General features: G+C 36.9%; 1 protein-coding gene across 2 annotated transcripts in view; it reads right to left on the bottom strand.

The window, feature by feature from the left end:
* Positions 1–7,148: 7,148 nt before the first annotated feature.
* Positions 7,149–18,446, bottom strand: part of ATP11A (ATPase phospholipid transporting 11A) — a 114,045-nt gene continuing 102,747 nt past the window's right edge. Inside the window, exons 28-30 of one of the 2 annotated variants that reach the window (XM_053935389.1) lie at positions 17,851–18,016; positions 13,672–13,776; positions 11,286–11,372 (exon numbers count right to left, since the gene is read on the bottom strand). In XM_053935389.1, the coding sequence (XP_053791364.1) occupies positions 13,687–13,776; positions 17,851–18,016 (256 nt within the window). In that variant the 3' untranslated portion in view covers positions 11,286–11,372; positions 13,672–13,686. Of the gene's footprint in view, positions 11,373–13,671; positions 13,777–17,850; positions 18,017–18,446 lie in introns of both variants that reach the window. The other variant, XM_053935388.1, reaches the window with a different exon arrangement.

Below are 18,446 nucleotides of genomic sequence, written 5' to 3'. Positions count from 1 at the left end.
CCTGTCTTCTTATTACACCATGAACATTATTAACATGACTCATAGGTTCAGGGAACAGTATTGCAATCATACTCTGCTTTCTGATGGCAAAAGTATCTTCTTTCTCTGGTATGAAATACTTACTTTAATGCAAATCCTAAGAACTCAGTAAAATAACACCAGTCTCTCCATACATATTATAAAGTTCTTGATTTCAGGGTTACTCTAGGGCTGAAAATTCAAGCTGAATGTGTTTGGCTACAAATACCAGCAGAGGCCATGATTGTCCTTTTAAGCTATAGTAAGTTAGATTTTATCCAAAGGGTGCAGTGGAACATTCAGCTTGTTATGGCTCGATACTCCTTTTGTGTCCACCAGAGTTCTTGATGAAACACAGAACAACTGCCTTAACAAATGGGAAAGGAATTGGCTTGGGCAGGAATCAAATGGACAAGACATTCAAATATGTGCAGTGAGTAGTAAGAAAGCTAATTAGCTACAAGGAAAAAGCTTTGCACACCAACTGCACTTTGATGCCCTCCCTGAACTCTGCTTATTGAAAAAACAGTGCACAAGCTTGGGATTTAAAAGCCAGATGGTCCAATGAGAGACTTCCTGTCACTACTTGTGTGAAGACCCACAGGATTCTGGAGATGAAGTCATCCTTTGTAAATCTCCTACCATTTATTGCCATAATTCTCTGAACCAGTCACTGGAAAAGAAGTGGAGATACACTCCAGTCTTGTAAGATGTATGAGGAATGAATAAACCAGGACAAACATCATCTCCAGGGAATCAGGTAATAAAAGGAGAATCCTTTGGTGGGACCTTCCTATTGGAAGGTACTAGGAAACCCATAGCAACAAGAGTGGGGACCAAGGGAAACTACAGCTAATGTGGAGAAAGCCTCTCATTTGCATGGCTTTAAAAGGGCAGATTAAAAAAAAAAACTCCTCTGATCTTATGAAATCTGAAAAGGGTTTTTTTTTTCTGTGCTTTTCCATTCTAATTGAATCAACACTGCGAACAGCATTAGCAGCAAAAAGCAAGCAGAGTTCGTGCAGCTGATGTGCCATAGCTACCCTGCACAGCAGAGCTTTCAAAAAGGGCCTGGAAGAGCAATGCAATCTTAAATGCCTGTCACAAGACAGAAGGTGCTTTCCTGCATGTATAAGGAAATCTACAGGGCAAGCATCTCCCCATATTTTGATTTAGCAAATATTAATTCTGGAAGTGGCCATGGAAAATCTGTCCTGTTGTTTACCTGGGTGGTTGGCACAGAATCAGACTCTTCCACCACTCCTGGAACAGATCTGACTTGTGGAGCACATGATCCTCTTTCCTCTCCTCCCTTCCTTCCTTTCAGGGTAACAAGTCAGATGAGGTCTCTTGTCAGCAGTCCCACAGCTGTTAAAGGTATTGGGAGGACTGGGAGGTCTGCCTGTAGCCCTAAGTGTCTAAATAGAAGGAGGAAGATTCCCTGGCTAAAGATTTGGGACTCTGAAGATGCTTCAGTCCTACAAAACTCTACAGACCTTATCAGCTAAATAAATTAGCCCTAGAATGTATACTGGGGACATGGCCAGAAGCAGCAAAGTTCATATGGAAGGGTTAAGCTGTACATCCATCCCGCTAATGGCTTGTGCAAATTCTACCTTTGCTGTTCACATTGCAAATTTTGTGTCTCTGTGTCTTTGTTGTCATAGTGATAGAAAGCACCAAGAATATTCTATAGTTTTTTTCTTTGACATGGATGCAGAACATCCTTTGGCATGTATGTTTTCTCTCCCTCCTGGTTACTTTTTTCCTTAGCTTTCCAAGAGCTTTAAAAAAAAAAAATTTGAAATAATTAATGGAGTTCACTGTGCTTAGGCCCAGTAAATTAGACAATACAAATACAAACACACACAAACAAATACAATAAATACTAAAGAACTTGGGCTGAATGTCATGATTAAAAATATGTTGCAGGTTCTATTTGTTTTTATTTCACCCAACAGGAAGTCTCCTGCTGGCTGTAATGGGAGCTTAAACACCTGCATTCAACACAAACAGCCATAAGTGCCTGAACCTGAATCTCATAGTTGGCTTCTTGAATCATATTTTGAGGTTGAGTTGTCCAAATACACAACTCCCACTTAATTCTGCTTGTGCAGAGAAGAGGCAGAGAGGGAGAGGGGACTGGAAAAGTTCCTGGGACTAGAAACATCGTGTGCTTTGGTCTGCCATATGTGAGGCAGGAATTTCAAAGTCATAGGTACTCCTGTCTTGTTCTGTGGGAAACACAGTCTAGGTCAGAATTTTGGGCTGTGCACCAAGAAACAGCTGAAATGAAACAATGAAGACTCACAGTAAAGAAATTGTTTGGGATTGAACAAAAATCATGGACTTTCTTTAAAAATATTAATAAAGCATGTTAGTTTTTAGTACATCTGATGTGGTAGTAGAGAGAATAAATGGATTTGCAACCCATGAACACTATAAGAAGAGTGGTGTGACACGGCAGAAAGATGAAATGTCTGTGAACAGTGATGTAAAAGGTGAGGTGCAGGCAAATGTTCAAATGGACATTCATCAGATTTACAGGTCAATCCACATGAGGATGCCTGAACTCCACTGTGGATCAGTGAAATTTATTTTTATGCCACTCTAATTAACTTTCCTAACTCCCAAGCTGATATACTTTCATGTAACACCTGTAGTGTCCATATAGATGAGAAAACACATCAGTGACAAGAGTATTGTGGGATTTATAGTGCCTGGCAGCAGTAGCCTGGGCTTTTTGCACAACATGCACTTTTCTCCCTAAATCAGGAGAATTCCAAACTTAGTGTCTCAATACCTGGATATAAAATTAATTATATAAGGATTGATAAGTGTGCATCTCTGTGAAATGTAAGGGGAATGTAAATCTTCATAGACTGAAACAGTTAAAAAGTTAATAGTGTGGCTGGCAATTAACCTCATGGAAAACACAAGTAGCTTCTAGCAACAACTCTTAAACAATGGAGTCAGGGTGGAGCCTTCTTGAATGAGAGGATTAGTTGCCAGTGAAGTTAAGATACATCTCAACTTTCTGTATTTCAATGTTCATACACATTTGGAAATAAAGTGTTGACAGATGGTTCTCATGAAGTACATCTTGATATAGAAGATGCCAAAGTGCATTATTCAGATAGGATATGGAACAGTAATAACAATAATATAATAATAGATATGGAATTTAAGTAAGATACAGAATATCCAGATACTCATGGACTCAGGATAATGGCATATTTCCCAAAGTTGATTGAAGGATATAATCATGATTGATGCAGAACCAGATCAGTAGGAGATCAGAGTGAAATTTATTTTTTGAATATGGATAAGAATTTTCTTAGTGGCAGTGGCATTAGAATTTAAATAGCCATTCCCTTTCTCTTTTAGCTTAAAATCTTTGGGTATGTATGAAAACAGACCTTTTCTTTTGTCAAGACAAAATTGTAGGACAGAGGTAGTTTGCAATAAATTAATTTGGTTAAAAATTCCTTTTTTTCCCCAATGCCTTCAAATCACAATTTTTTATAAGAAAAAATAAATTTAGTGAGTCCCATGAGACCATGTATCCTTTTGAAACAATTTGCATGAATGGACTCAGTAGGGTGAAGGTTAATTTCCCACACATGCCCAATTTCAGTAAAGAAAAGGACGGATCAGCTTACTTTGATAGTTAATTTGCTGAGAAAGAAGTCTGGGGAAAAGCAGGATGAAGATGAGCAATTATGTCCCACACGAGATGGGGACACACAAAGTTTGTGTGTTTATGTGCACATGATCAAGTACTTTTTGTGTAAAAGCAACCAAGGCAAGCAACCACTGTGCTGGTGACCATGTTACTTGAGATCTGCTGGTTTGCTTGCTGAATATTCCTCTGAGAAAGCATGAAAAAGAGAGAACACTCTTGTTAAAATGCATGGAACTATGTTTGCCCAATCATAAAAGGATTTTATTTTTATTTTTTTCCTTTCAGAATTACACATGTTATGTTACACAGACTTCTAGGGGAAAGGGAGGTACCCCAGCACACCAGCTAAGAGGCAAGTAAGGAGAAATGTAAAAATATGTATGCCATTTTCTACCTACAGGGAGAACAAGAGTTGAGCAGACATTAAATTTTGAAACCCTAGTTGAACTCCAGATGGACAATTCAAGAAAGGTGGATTTCAAATCATCCGCTGTGCACTGTATTTGAGAAGACAGAGAAGCCTGACTCATGTTCCAGGACAATCTACAGTGGAAGGATCTTCAGCTTTTTTCCATCTGGACCAGTTCCTTTCAACATAATGATGCACAAACATAGCTTTTGTGCTAAACTAATACCTAATTTGGACTTTCTAAGAAGAGTTACTTAAAAGCCAAGTGAATCCCAACTGTTACTGAGCTCTCTCAAAGCATCAGTGTTAGGCTTTTTGATGTTGTCCCTGAAACCACTCAGGAGGAGAAATATTTATTTCCGAGCTATAACTTAGAACGAAATTATACACCCAACCTCTTCATAACTGGGAATAAACAATCAGATTTCAACCTAATTAATACTGACAACTTTCTCTAGCTATGCAATTTTGTTCATCCTAGAAGCAACCTGTTCAGTACTTTCTAGAAAAATGCTCTTACAGGCTGGCTACTTGGTTGGAAGTATTATCTGAAATAAAAGTCATCATACCACTTGATGGCTTGATCCGTGGACTAGGATTTGTTTTCCTTCTCTTCTAGACTCCAGTATTTATTAGATGGCAAGATTCAGAGCTTTCAAATTTGGTTAACATTTCACCATGAAGTATCTTTACAAAAGATGTCTGAAATCTCAAGATAAGTTGTTGAAGTACTTTTGGAAAAAATATTTACATTCCTTATCTTGTTAGGAAGAAAAACAGATCAGTTTTTCCCACATTAAATAAGGAGAGACTCAACAATTCTCCCTGAAATAGGAAGCCTCTGAACCTACCAGGACACTGCATCCTATGTATTTTTAAAAGCATAATGCACCATGAGATTTCTAAACCAAAATGAATAATGGAAAACAACAAGCCTTTTGGTGATTCAAAACGGAATACTGTTTGTCACCTTTAAATGGAAAGCCAACACTTAAATGATTAAGACTCAACATTATTAATTTACTGCAGACTTGCCAGTTAACAAAGAAAGATCACACAGTGCAATCTTCTTTTAAAAAACCTTTTAAACCTAGATGAGGACATTAGGCACCTGATAAACTGATCTGTATAATGAAGGAAGTTAATGGATATATTTGATTTTATCCCTATCTTATCACTTCCTAGTGTAAATGAAGCCTTTGAATGGGTATGGGTTTAGCTTTAGCATTTGAATAAAATGAAAATTAATACACCTGTATGTGCAGTGGAAACAACAAAGCTTTAATAGAATAGTCAAATACTGTTTCTAAATTCCTGTAGAGTATCACTTGAGGAAATAGGAATATTTGAAAAACAAACCCAAGGAACTTCAGTCTGTCTCCAACCTACCTCATTTCATATCAAGATAACCCTCAGGAAAGATTTTATAGAGCAGTGTTGCATATATTGCAGAAAATATTGAGTAGCCTTACTGTAGAATATAAAAACCAGTTTTCAATCAATTCTATAATGTAGCTTATTAAAAGAGCATAACTTAAAAGATAATGGGAAGCACATGGTATATGACTGAGAATACTGTTTGCTACTTAAATTATTTTCTATCCTTTCTTCCTTTAAGTAAATGTAATTTTATGTGCAAAACGAAGTTGTGTGGTAACATGTCTGTATAGGTACTGTGTTCTTCCTGAAATCCAGATACATCATCACATTTTTTTTGTCAAAAACAGTTTCAATATAATATACTATCTAATTGCAATCTATGCATTTTTTTTCTTCTTTGCATGAATAAAGGGAAAAACATCTTCCATATTTACACACCCCCTTCAAACTACCTTCTCTAGAAGTTCATTCAGTAGAAACACAAAATTTCTTGATGAACAAAAGGGAGATAGGTACAACATTCTTGTATTGTTTAGATAAAAATCTCATATAAATACAAACCCATTCCTCTGAAACCTTTATTATGGGAAGTGCAAAATCAATATAGAAACAAAGGCCTAAGCATTCTACATATCCTCAGAGCAGCAGAAGGAGGGACCAAACCTGACACCCTGAACTGCTTTGTGGAGGCTGGGATACCTTCACCCTGGTGGAGCCAATGTACTTTGGAGCCTGTAATGGTTTTGAAACTCAAGGAAGTTCTGTAAAATTGTATCACCAAATGAAGTAAAATCAGGGTCTTTCCATGCGCTCAGCAACTGCTACCAACTCAGATGTCAGAGCACATTGTTTTTTACTTTAGCTTCTTTAAATTCACGTTGCAAAAGAGAAGAGAAATAGTTCTGGGTACCTCACACAGCAGAACTGCAAGGCAATGTAGCAGACCTTCTCATGTATAGCTTATGAGTTTACTTTGGAAAGAACTTTAGCACTTAATCTGTGCAGGAGAAACAAAGCTCTCCTGGACTGGTACCAATTTCTATTAGTTTTGGAACAACCCCCCACCCCCCAGCTCATGTTCCAGCCTTCTTTGAATTTCTTTTTGTTAACTTGCTTTTTTAGCTGGCTACACACACTCTGAAAATCACAGAATTACAGAACTGGTAGGGTTGGAAGGAATCTCTGGAGATCACCCAGTCCAACCCTTCGACTAAGGCAGGATCACCTACAGCAGGTGACACAGGAATGTGTCCAGGTGGGTTTTGAATGTCTCCAGAAAGGGGAAACTCCACAAGCCCCCTGGGCAGCCTGTTCAGTGCTCTGCCGCTCTCAAAGTAAAGTAGTTCTTTCCCCATGTTGAGGTGAAACTTCTTGTGTTTTACTCTAAGGCTACTGCTCCTCGTCCTGTCACTGCACACTGCTGGAAAGAGCCTGGCACCATCCTCTTGACGCTCATCTTTGAGATATTTATAGGTATTGATGAGATCCCCTCTCAGTCTTCTCTTCTCTAGTCTAAACAGGCCCAGCTCCTGCAGTCTCTCATAAAAGAGATGCTCCAAGTCCCCTTAGTCATTTTTGTGGTGCTGCGCTGGACCCGCTCCAGTATGAGAAATGAGTGTGAGTACAAACATATTCAATAACCGAATCAAACACTCATTCTGTTTTCTTTATATACTTGTATTTTATTACAGACTAATATGAAACCATCTTATATTCATACTAGAATTACTGTAATTACTTGTGAGCAAACTTAACCATTCTTGAATGTTTATATTTATTGCAAGCAGATTTATATCTCCTGCTTATATATTCTACATAAGGATCCAAAATGTGGCTGAATATAAACAAGTTATATTTGGTTGTCTACAGAAATAAAAGTTAAAAATAGCACTGAGAAGAAACTTTACAGTAATGTATTCACACATTGACTCTTCAAATCAAATAAATGAAGTAGTATAGGATAATCTGAACATTAGATTTGAAGGCTGAATTATTTTCAAATAAATGCACCTAAAATTGTTCAATTAAAAATAAATGTTAGTATTTGGTGCCGATGACTACAAACATCGTTAATGTTTAAAGCACAGATAACTACCCCCAGCCCCATACAGCAACTTTCACAGATTCTACTTTACATTAGATCATGAAAGAACCTCAAAAATGCAAAGTGTACATAGCACAGAATTTATGTCCAAGACAATGCAGATTGAAATCCTGTAAATTTTCATAATGTAAAAAATTAAAGCTGTATAAACTGATTTTTTTTTATTATTCTGCAAAGTAGAATCATGTACATTTTCACTTTTGTAATACTTTCACAAATTTCCATTAAAGCTTTTTTAACAGAGACAGTAGCATGAGCACAAGGATCCCACTGGCTTCCAAAAGAAAAGTAGTGCAGTTCCTCAATTACGCTATTTTTTCCTCTTATTTTTGCAAGCCAGTTGGTTCAAGACACACAGGCTAATGCAAGCAAGAAAGTAAACTGTAAGCTTTTACATTAAGTGACTGAACAAACAATTATTATACATGGTAAAACAAAAAAGATCTTTTGCCACAAGCCACTGCAGGAATATATGAGCTCCTGTGGCCAAAAAGCCTGAAATACTTTCTAAGTCTTCACATACATTTGCTTAGCGCTTACCAGTTTTCAAGACATTTACAGAAGCAGTTATGGAGACATTATGCTGTTAAAGCTGCAACAATTTAAATGAGGCAAGTTAGAAGGTTACATAGATTTTTAGACCTTTCCTCTTTCCTTTTTTTTCTTCATACATAAAAATCTGTCTCCTTTCAGTGAGGAAATTCTCCTACCCATAATAAAACACTCTTAATGCATTTTGATCTAATTTCTACTTTTTCATCTTTTTTATCTTTTGCAGTAAAACTCACAAGTTAACACCTGCTGCAGTGGACTAGGTTTATATGGCAATAGTAACAGGGACTGAAGCAAAAACACATCAAGTGAAGCCAAGTTGATGTTTTATGTTCATTTCATTAAACAGTCTATTTTAACAAACAAACAGCACCAACTTTTAAAGGTAAAAGTATTGCTAAATCAAAGCAGAAACTTCCACTTAAATTCAAGCATTCTTTCTCCTCCAAAAAATGACATGTTTAACTAAAATTTCTCAAATGTATACAGGTGTTTCAGCCTGAACAATGTTGTCAACAATATGTAAATACAGGGCTACATGAAGTTTGCAAAGAACTGGTTTGTTAGTAGGCAGAACAGGAATGCAGCATTTTCAAAAGTATCAAGCAAAAATTTCCTTATTTAAGGCTAAAAGATAGAACTCACAAAGTAAAAAAGCAGGAGGCTTTATAGAGTAAAAAAGCTAGAAGTTATAATACAGCACTGCAAGTACAGCGCTCTAATCGCTGCTACCACAAATCCCAACAAAACATCAATAACTTGGGTGAGACTCATAGAGCAACAGACCTGTATTTCTAATTTGACATTCATTAGAATTTCAACATTCAGCCACAACTCCACTCTAAGCTAAATTTAAGTGGCCAAAACTTATAGTTATAAAAAAAGCCTTCAAAACATATACTTAAAAAAAAATAGAAATGGTGTGTTAACAAATGTATGCGTAAAACAGATTTATAAATAGCTACAGTATGAAAAATATTTCAGTGCAAAGGCAATTTTAAGATTTCTAAAAAATACATTACAAATAATTTGTTAACTACACACAAGAAATTTTTCACTGCTACTGGTATAAAATGTATACCCATATTAACTTCTTAAAAATATATACACCAGTGTTTTATGTAGGGGACGGTTCTAACTGACCAACATTCAAGTCTGCAATGGCAAGTATATGTACACACACCCACACATGTGTATGCATTTCAAAATGCTACTGCTAGAAGGATATTCTTTGAAACTTAAAAAGTGCTATATGTTAAATGATAAAAAACCTTTATCTGTGGTGCTCACTGTTAAGACTTTGTAAAATTCTGTTATCTTTGGTATACTGAAGATTTCATAACTCACTTTACAATCTCTGCTTGACCCAGGGCATTTTAATAATAAATGACTGTTTGTTTAATACGAAAACTACACAGAATACTGTGAGGGACATTTTCTAGTAAGTTGATTTTTCTTTTATTAAAAAGTAAAGTAGTAAGTAAACTTATTTTGCCTTGGTTTTTTCTTGTTAAAACACAAAAAGGGAAATAATTTTTCTCTGCCACCCTTGTCCATGTGAAAGACAACTAACAATGTCTTGGCCAGGTCTTCCAATAAATGCTGCAGGTCTGATTCCAAATAATTTGTTTTCACACTGAAATACATTTTTAGGTAATGTCCTCATAGAGGTATTGAATGAGGATGGCTATTAATCAGTTGTAACCACCAAGCTGAAATTGACTGAAACTGGATTACTACTTCAGATATTTTTGCACCCCAAAATAAAACACTGGACTAAAGAAACAGCACAAGGATGCAGCTAATAGTTGAATAGCAAGGTAACATAAATGTAGCAGAGAAAACAGAAGTGCAAGTTGGCTGTCATTCTTAAGGGAATTTAAACAGAATCCTTGCAGTCAAATTAGTTTCTCTATCCCAACTGTGGTTCAACTGTTAGTCAACAGTTGTGTGCCACCTCGTGGTTTGCTCGCAAAAGCTAACAGTTGTGTGCTTTGTAATACATCTACCAAGCCCATTAGCCAGTATCTAACCATACACGCACACAAAAAAAAAAAAAATCAAGAGGATGAATCAACATAGTACAAGATACTCATCCAGAAAAACAGCTTCTCTTTTAAGAAAAAATCCCCAACAAACTGTGTCAAAAAAAGCTTTCTGGTATATATATTTTATAATCATAGGGACAGGAAGTGAGAACACCAGATAATGTACATCTTTGACAAATTCTAAGGTGTTTTAGGCAAAATGCTTACATTCAGTTTATAAGTAGATACCAACACTGGTGATATTTACCTGTTTAACAGCCAACTTGACTTCATATTGTGTGTGCATCTACACAAGGATTGTTTTGCCTGTCTTTCTACAGGGGAAAACTAACCAAAACCATACATAGCCCTGATTTGGCCACTTACAAGGAAGTGAACATTAGAGAGTGTTTCTTGAAAGCAGATTTGCACAGAGGAAACACCAGTTTGTTCTACAGAAAGAGCAAAGAAAGAAAAAAGGACAGAGGAAAATCAGAAACAGCATTTGTTAAATACGCTTTAGGAGAATTTAATTTGAGATAACTGAGACAATTGCTCCTGTCTGAAAATTAAAACTGTTGATCTCAAAATGTAGGTCCCTGACTGAAACTATGCACTTCAAGTAACAAAGAAAATCACTAAAGATGACAGAAGTAGTAAATACACAGAAGTCTTGACACAGGATGAAGAGAATTTTTAGTGCTACCAGTCTCACAGTACCAGACTGTGCAGATTGTTCATTGCTCCACTAGTTCAAAACATAAAAAGAGGCCTATTGGCCTGGAAGGGTTCATACTTCTAGCTCTTGATACTGTTCTCTCAACACTACCTCAGACAGCAAAAGCCACATATAGTTTAATATGCCTCTTTGACATGTCTGTTTCCTGAAAAAATAAATAAACAATCCCACAGTTTTTAAAGGCTTGACTTGGTGTTCTGTCATATGGACGTTTCCAAACCTGACCCACTGTAGTGGTAGCCTGCACTGGAACGCCAATGCTTATTTGAATAGCCAAAGACAGATGGAAGTACTGAATAATCAATGCCTCTCCACTGGGTAAACATCACTTTTTTAGAATGAGAATTAGACCTTCTTGCTGGGGAATTGCTGCAGTCACTGTTCCTGTATCTTGGGCTTTTCAGACAGGCAAGAGGTGTGAATTCTGAGATGTGCTCCTGACAGTGCCTTGATGCCTTCTGTTAAAGGGAAAAAAAGAAACAAATACACAGTAAATAGACAATCTTGGAACCAAAAGTATATAATTATTTTCTTTCACAGGACCACTGTCCCCTTGGTATAATAATACCTTTCCCTGGATCACCACTCTGGATATTTGTTTCATGTGAAAGTATAATCCCTTGTGTTGCTTTGCAATCAACCAGTTTCAACATGATTAGTTTTATACTAAGACCTACAGAACCAGGCATGATTTTATACTCAACTTCTAAACCTGATAATGGGCTCTTCAGAGAAGAGATGAAGACACAGAGACCTGCCTTCAAATGAAAGTGTTTTAAATCAAGGTTATGTTTCATTTTGGAATTTCTCCCAGTACATCTTTTTATCCCTGAACTTCTTATGTGGAATTTTAAGACAGGACAGATGCAAATACTTTGCCCGTTAGTTCCAAATAGAGGAAATTCTTTAGTCAGTTTTTGCTAACAGATGAAGGTTCCAGGGTTCCAGCACTTGCTTTGTATTTCTAAGCAATACTAAAGTTTAGACTTGCTTAGGTTATGTGTAGCATCTATACAGGCAATTTACACTGTACATCTGAGTACTATCTTGGTCTAATTGCCCATTAAAATTTATCTTTCTCACATAATCACTCCACACTGGCAGAATCAGCACTTCCACTCAGGAAATGCTCAGGACTGCAGAATACCACAGCTGCATGACAAGAGCCTGGATGTGTGTACAAACTGAAATTTATAGAGGTATGGAGGTTTTGTGATGGTATCTAACATATAAATGCATTATAAACATGGTTCAAAGCAATGTTATTTATCTATCTCTCCGTGAATGCTATATAAATCAGTTAATCCTATATTCTTAATCATCCCCTTCTTCGCTGTTAATGAGAACACAGTAACAAAAGGACAAAATCACAAAGTAAATATTAATGATATAGCTTATAGAACTTTGGCTGCAATGTAATATGACACTTCAATGCCAATCACAAGCTTGAAACAGTTCTATTGCATAAGCTGGAGTAATCTGAAAGCTCTCTTAAAAAGACATTCTTGCAAAGGTCACAAAACTATCCAAAACTGCTCACCACAGTGAGGCCCGGGTTCTTTTAAACACATATAGACCAAATAGCAACATCATTACATAAAAATCAGGTAACATATTAGCAGATTTGCTTTGGAAATGTTAGAGGGAGTAGTCATACAGTTTGGTAACTAATTTTCCTATTCTTTCAGCTATAAAATGAAGCATTATAGTTACCATAGATAGTTCTAAAAATAAAATGCTTTTTTCTACACATGGCTCTGAGACAAGAGCCTTTACCAAGCCTGAAGCTAATCAAGGAAGTTGGTGTTTCCTACTACTACTGGTCATTAAAAATCAAATCAGCAAAAGTCATTAAAAGCAAATTACCTACTTTAGCTACCTTCAGCTACCTTAAAGTCCTACAGCACACAGAGCACATGACATCTGTCCTTCTCACATACTGCTAACTTTGCACCTTTACTTCGTTCCTCATGTGCTGCTTTTGAGGTCAGGAGAGCATGAAGGGACTGGAACAGTCATGGCATCTAGGTGGGAATTATTAGAGTAAAGAGTGTATCTTCTTAACTTGTTTAATCAGTGGCATTAGCAAGGAGATGATGTAAAACAGAGAACTTCATTCTGCTGGTCTTATGTTTGAGGAATTTAGTTCATTGCTTATGCTGCTGTCTCAGACATTCACACTTCTCTCCATCTGAGGCAGTAACACAGCAATGCCCTGGTCTGTATAGAACACAGCACTGTGGCAGACACTGCCACACGCACAGCCCCAGTCTTCTGACCCAAGGTCCTATCCATAAGTAACTCGCTATGATTATCTTCACATGTTACCATCTGCATTTGGTCTATATACGTATTCAAGAACATGAAAGATGATGGATAAACTGCTCCTGGGTAAGAACTACATCTGACTTTGTGTATTCTACACTGTGGTGTAACGTGAGTACACACTGCAAAAATGACTGCAGTTCTTATAGAAGAAATGTCACACAACACCTATACATAATACAATGTATTTATAGAACATGAATATGGGTATATCCATTTATTGGTTTGCTTTACATGATTAAGTTTCTGAGACAAAAAAATCTTACCTGCGGCATGGAACATTTCTTGCAAGAACTAGGCTCTCCAAGTAAAACATAATGATTTTGTATCAATACTGATAAAAGTACATCAAAAACTCTGGAGGAAACAGTTGATTTGTAAATAGCACCAATAGAAATTAATCCAAATTGGCAACACATACAGTACTGTTACCTAGCTTTGATCTAATTATGGCTCGGAAGGTGAAAGATTTCCTTCAAGAAGTGGCCCATCGCAGTTCGCCAGTGCATTTTGGCCTGTTTTATGTCTCATACTCTTCTGCAAGGATGAGGAAAAACAGTGAGACTCTTGATGAATACAAGAAATGTGAATGAATTGTACCATTTGGTAACTGTTATAGCAAAGTCCTGTAAAAGTGATGGATTTTCTGACAGACTTAAAAAGGAAAGGTTATCCAGTGTAAAACAAGGTTTCTATTTCTGGATCCTGAGATTAATCATTTGAGGGTGTTTTTAATTCCATTTCAAACTCTGTTAAAAATTACTCTCAAGTGCACTAAACTGACTAAGTACTGTGGGCTGTGTGTCCTGCCCCTCTAACAATAACCTGTACTGAATGGGAGAGGTGCCTGTGGTACGAGGAGGCCAAATTGATCCTACACGAGGGAGTGGACATCCCATTCCCCTACTCCCCGAAACAGCTGGCACACTGAAGGGAGCACCCCACACGGGGTGATGGGGCAGTGCTAATGAAGGCTGACTTACAGCTTCCTCATTACACTATGGGCAGAGAGGGCCGGGGAGTTGCCAAGGAAACTTCTTCCACAGCATTCAAATATTGCAACAGCAAGATCCATTGCTTTGTTTCCACACAGGAGGAGCCTGACAAGGCAGCAGTTTGCTGGTGAACACTTGTCTGAGCACCCAGGGCAGTTGTTCAACAGCAGCTAAGCCCACTGAGAAACAGAAGAATGATGAATCCCCAGAGATGCTTCCCCAGGCAAAAGGACCACTTTGGGTTTCCCCAGGTGCAGCAAAGGGTAAAGATCTCATAACATGGCTGATGGCCCAAGCTTGTGACTGAGTGAAAGCAAAGTAAAAAATCAGTCAAAAACAAAGAGAAAAAGAAAAATATTTCTTAAAAAGGGATGAAAGTACAGAAGTAATTTACAGCTTAGAAACTAAACACCGAGTATTTCAGCTACCAAATACTTGGCATTGCTAAACCACTGTCAATCAAAGTGAAAATTATAAAAATGGAAATAGGATAATTTAAATTGAATTTATATTTTCCCTAACAGAGTGGCTGAAATTCTGCTACTAATGAAAGAAGAAAAAAGTGTAGATTGGATATATTTTTAAAAATATCCTATTGCTTTTTAAAAGTAAAAGATGTAAGAAACCTTGCAGCTGCACCGTCACCAGTTAAAGCACAAAATTCAATTTGTGCCATTGAGCCAGAGTTGCAGAGACTATATGTATAAGAAATAAGCAGATTTTGACCAAAATTACCAAAAGGCAACAGATTCCTCCAAAGCTTTTGCAGATGTTTTAGCCCAAGAAAGGTAACAGTTCCTATGTATGTATATATATCAATACCAATATACATGCATATATATATATACATATGCTTGTATGCACATATATGTATCTGTATACACATATATGTCTGTATATATATATATAAAGGAAAAGCTCCCTGAAAAAAACCCAGAGCTATACGTGACATGTTGTAAAACATCCAATGTTAATGATGGTAAACAATTGCTCACCACACACTGGAGTGACCCTCAAATAACTGAAAAAATTAGAAGTATAAGAGCTGCTTCAAAGGGTTTATGCATTCTTATTGCCTGAGTAGAACTAAATTAGTAACCTGGGAAATGGTCACTAGTCCTACGTTAATCTTTTCAATTGTTCCTGAAGCCCTTTTGTTATAAAGAAAGCAATATCACTTTTAGGAATGCAGTACATTTAAAAATACTTATTTATAAGCTGAGTTCAAACCAATCCTAAGACACTAAGACACAATTTTAGTCAGAATTGTCGATAGTGAAAAAAACTGTATTTTCCCTCTGATTACAGTAAATTCTATTGACTATATATTTTTGAGGGGGAACGAAGGAGGAAATACATATTTTATCTTAACAACTTAAAAAAGAGATAAAAAATCTGAAATGGAAACCAACAGTCTGTGAATATTAATTAAAAAACAGCTTTCTTGCAGACTGTAGGGGAAACAAGATTTACTAGCATTTCTTCTACTTTTACATTAAATAATGTCAAACTTTCAGATCTTGTATTGTTTTCTTTCTAGAAAGAGCACAGAATTTCATAAAAGGGAACATAAGGAAAGCTCAGTTTCAAAATGCATGCTTGAAAAAGAAAAAAGCTGCATTTTCTAGCAGCAGAGAAGATACATTAATATATTCCAAAGACTGCTGAAGTGTTTTCCAGTACCACATTTTCTGTATGATGCTAGCAACATCAGCCTAATTAGAATTATCACTTGTTTGTGTGGCCACTATCCTACTTATTTAGGTACAATGGAAACACAACATGCATTCATCTACAGACAGACCAATGATTAAAATGGGAATATAAGAATTGTAAATTCCTGAGGCAGAAACATTCTGTAAAACACAACAAGAACAGTGACAAAAATTGATAGTGACAGTGATAGACTACGACAATTCATACAATCTTTGAGAGACATAGAAGGAAAAAACTGTACTAAATAGTATTCCTCAAAATACAGTTGATATGAATTACAAATGGAGATAATGAGTATGGTAAATAACTTCGGATGATAAACTTTATAAAGTCCTTTGAATGAAATGGCCAAGCATGCAGAAAGGCAGAAAAAAGTCACCTTTTGTTCCATTAGAAACTTAGACTGCTTGAAGTCTGAGAAAGCATAAAGATGGTGGACTGCTCAACAGAAAGGCACTGATGTTTAGTCTGATTTCCCCAGAAGATTGTAGGAAGCAACCGAGCACATCATTTATGTTTAAAGCAAGGTAGCAGTTATTTAGACAAAGTGGATTGGAAGACAGGAAGAAACAAAGGGAAGAAGAAACACAAGCAATATAACTGGTTAAAAGTCACAGGTCTTTGACTAAATATTAAAAAATGAATATTGTCAGTGTTGAGCCCAAAGTCTGCTTTACTACTGATTCATTTTCCAGTACTAATACACAATGTCTGTAAGAAATGCTACAAAACCTTTGTTGGGGGTTTTTATTTACTAGCTTGTTTCTTTACCTTAACCCTTGCTCATTCTCTCTCTTTAGACTTTTAAATGAACTATTCAGCATCTATACTGAGGTCAACTCCTTTCACAAGTAGTACATATGACATCTAACATCTCTGAATGAAAAAATGTTAAGTACTGATCTGCCTGGGAATGCTTTCCTGCTATTCTTTATTCTTTCCTGAAGAAACGCATTGTTACACCCATACATTCTAGGAATACAAAAGAGTGGCAGAGGGTTTTACATTTGCCACAGGGCAAATTTTTCCTTGGTAGCAAAGTTCCTTTATTCCTTCCTCTTAATGCAAAGTATCTTCACAATTAAAGATCAAAACGCTACCTAGTCCCTTTTGTTGTTGGTAACTCATTCTTTTAACCTACTGGTGGCAGCTCATGGGCTGAAAAGGGCAAGGGCAGTAACATTAAGTTTAAAATTCAGCACACCTCTCCTGTCCTTCACATCTAACATATATAACATATAAAAGTTTACTGGGATTAAAATACAGAAAACATTTTCTATTCATGTCCCCATCATAGTACCATGGCTCCCAAAGAACCTGGCTTCCTCTCCAGCCTTAGAAGAGCTGGCCTGTATTTACACAGTCATTTCTCCTTTTGGGCTGATCAGATGAAAGGAGAGAATGGATTTTAAAATCCTCTTCCCAAGGGCACAGCAAGGCACATTTATGTATAAATAATGGATCAGAACAGGCAAAATATAAGTCAAAATATAAAAGAGAAAAAATTATTAATAGGATATGAGTAAGATTTAACACATGTGTTTATTTAACAGGCATCAGCATGTTATCAGATGTAAGTGCCTCTTATCTACCCTTATGGAGATCCCAATCCCCTTGCCCTTCTTATCTCCTCAAATCAGAAATCATGTTGAGCCATGTAGCTGTCTCCCACCATCCTCATCAGCTGACTTCCCTGTGGTTGCTGGTATGGAGGCACAAGTGTTGCCCCAGGATTCAGGTTAACACCACCATGTAAATAACAGGCAGCATCTTTCACCATATTGCTCAGACACCACAGATGGGGAACTTCTGCTTTAATCTCATCTCTGACCTTGGCCTAGGTGATTAGACACTTGTAATACAAAGAAAACCTAACTTCACAATGAAAAAGATTATTTACCTGGATTCTTTCTGTTGCTGTAGGCCACAACTCCCTGCATAAGACCTTCTTCAGAACATCTGGAAGAAGGCTGACTGTTATGAGCAGAATTATACCCAGCCACGCAGGACCGCTGGACAGCATTTGCATGAACACGTAATACATCCTCTGATAATTGAGAAAAGGCCTGGGAGGAAAAAAAGATAAAATAATTATTACACTTCAATACACAAAAGAAAGGCTGACAGTATGAAATACAAGAATTATGCCAGTGGTGAAATACTTCAGGTTCAGTTTCCCAGTTTGTGGGGGTTCATCCATCCCAGTCTTCTCAAAGGGAGCCGGTGCTAACCATGCACCATCTGGAGATAACTACCTTCCTTTTGTCTTCCAGACTGCAGGAAATATCATGCTGTCCCCTCCCTGCACAGTGTCTCCCCCTTGCAAAGATAAATTAAGTTCATTCTTAATGTGTTTATGCTCTTACACCCTTATCTTGCCCCAGGTATTTTCCACCTTTCTTCTTACTGTCCCAGCCACCATTCCCCTGGTCTTTGCTAAGGCACACTCCTTTGTATGTAACCTCAGACTAATGCTTGTTAACCACACTTATTTTC

Source organism: Vidua chalybeata, chromosome 2 (assembly GCF_026979565.1).
Source record: "Vidua chalybeata isolate OUT-0048 chromosome 2, bVidCha1 merged haplotype, whole genome shotgun sequence".
Lineage (NCBI taxonomy): Eukaryota > Metazoa > Chordata > Aves > Passeriformes > Viduidae > Vidua > Vidua chalybeata.
Note: the sequence above shows the minus strand (reverse complement) of the source record. Positions and strands in the feature narration are given on the sequence as shown.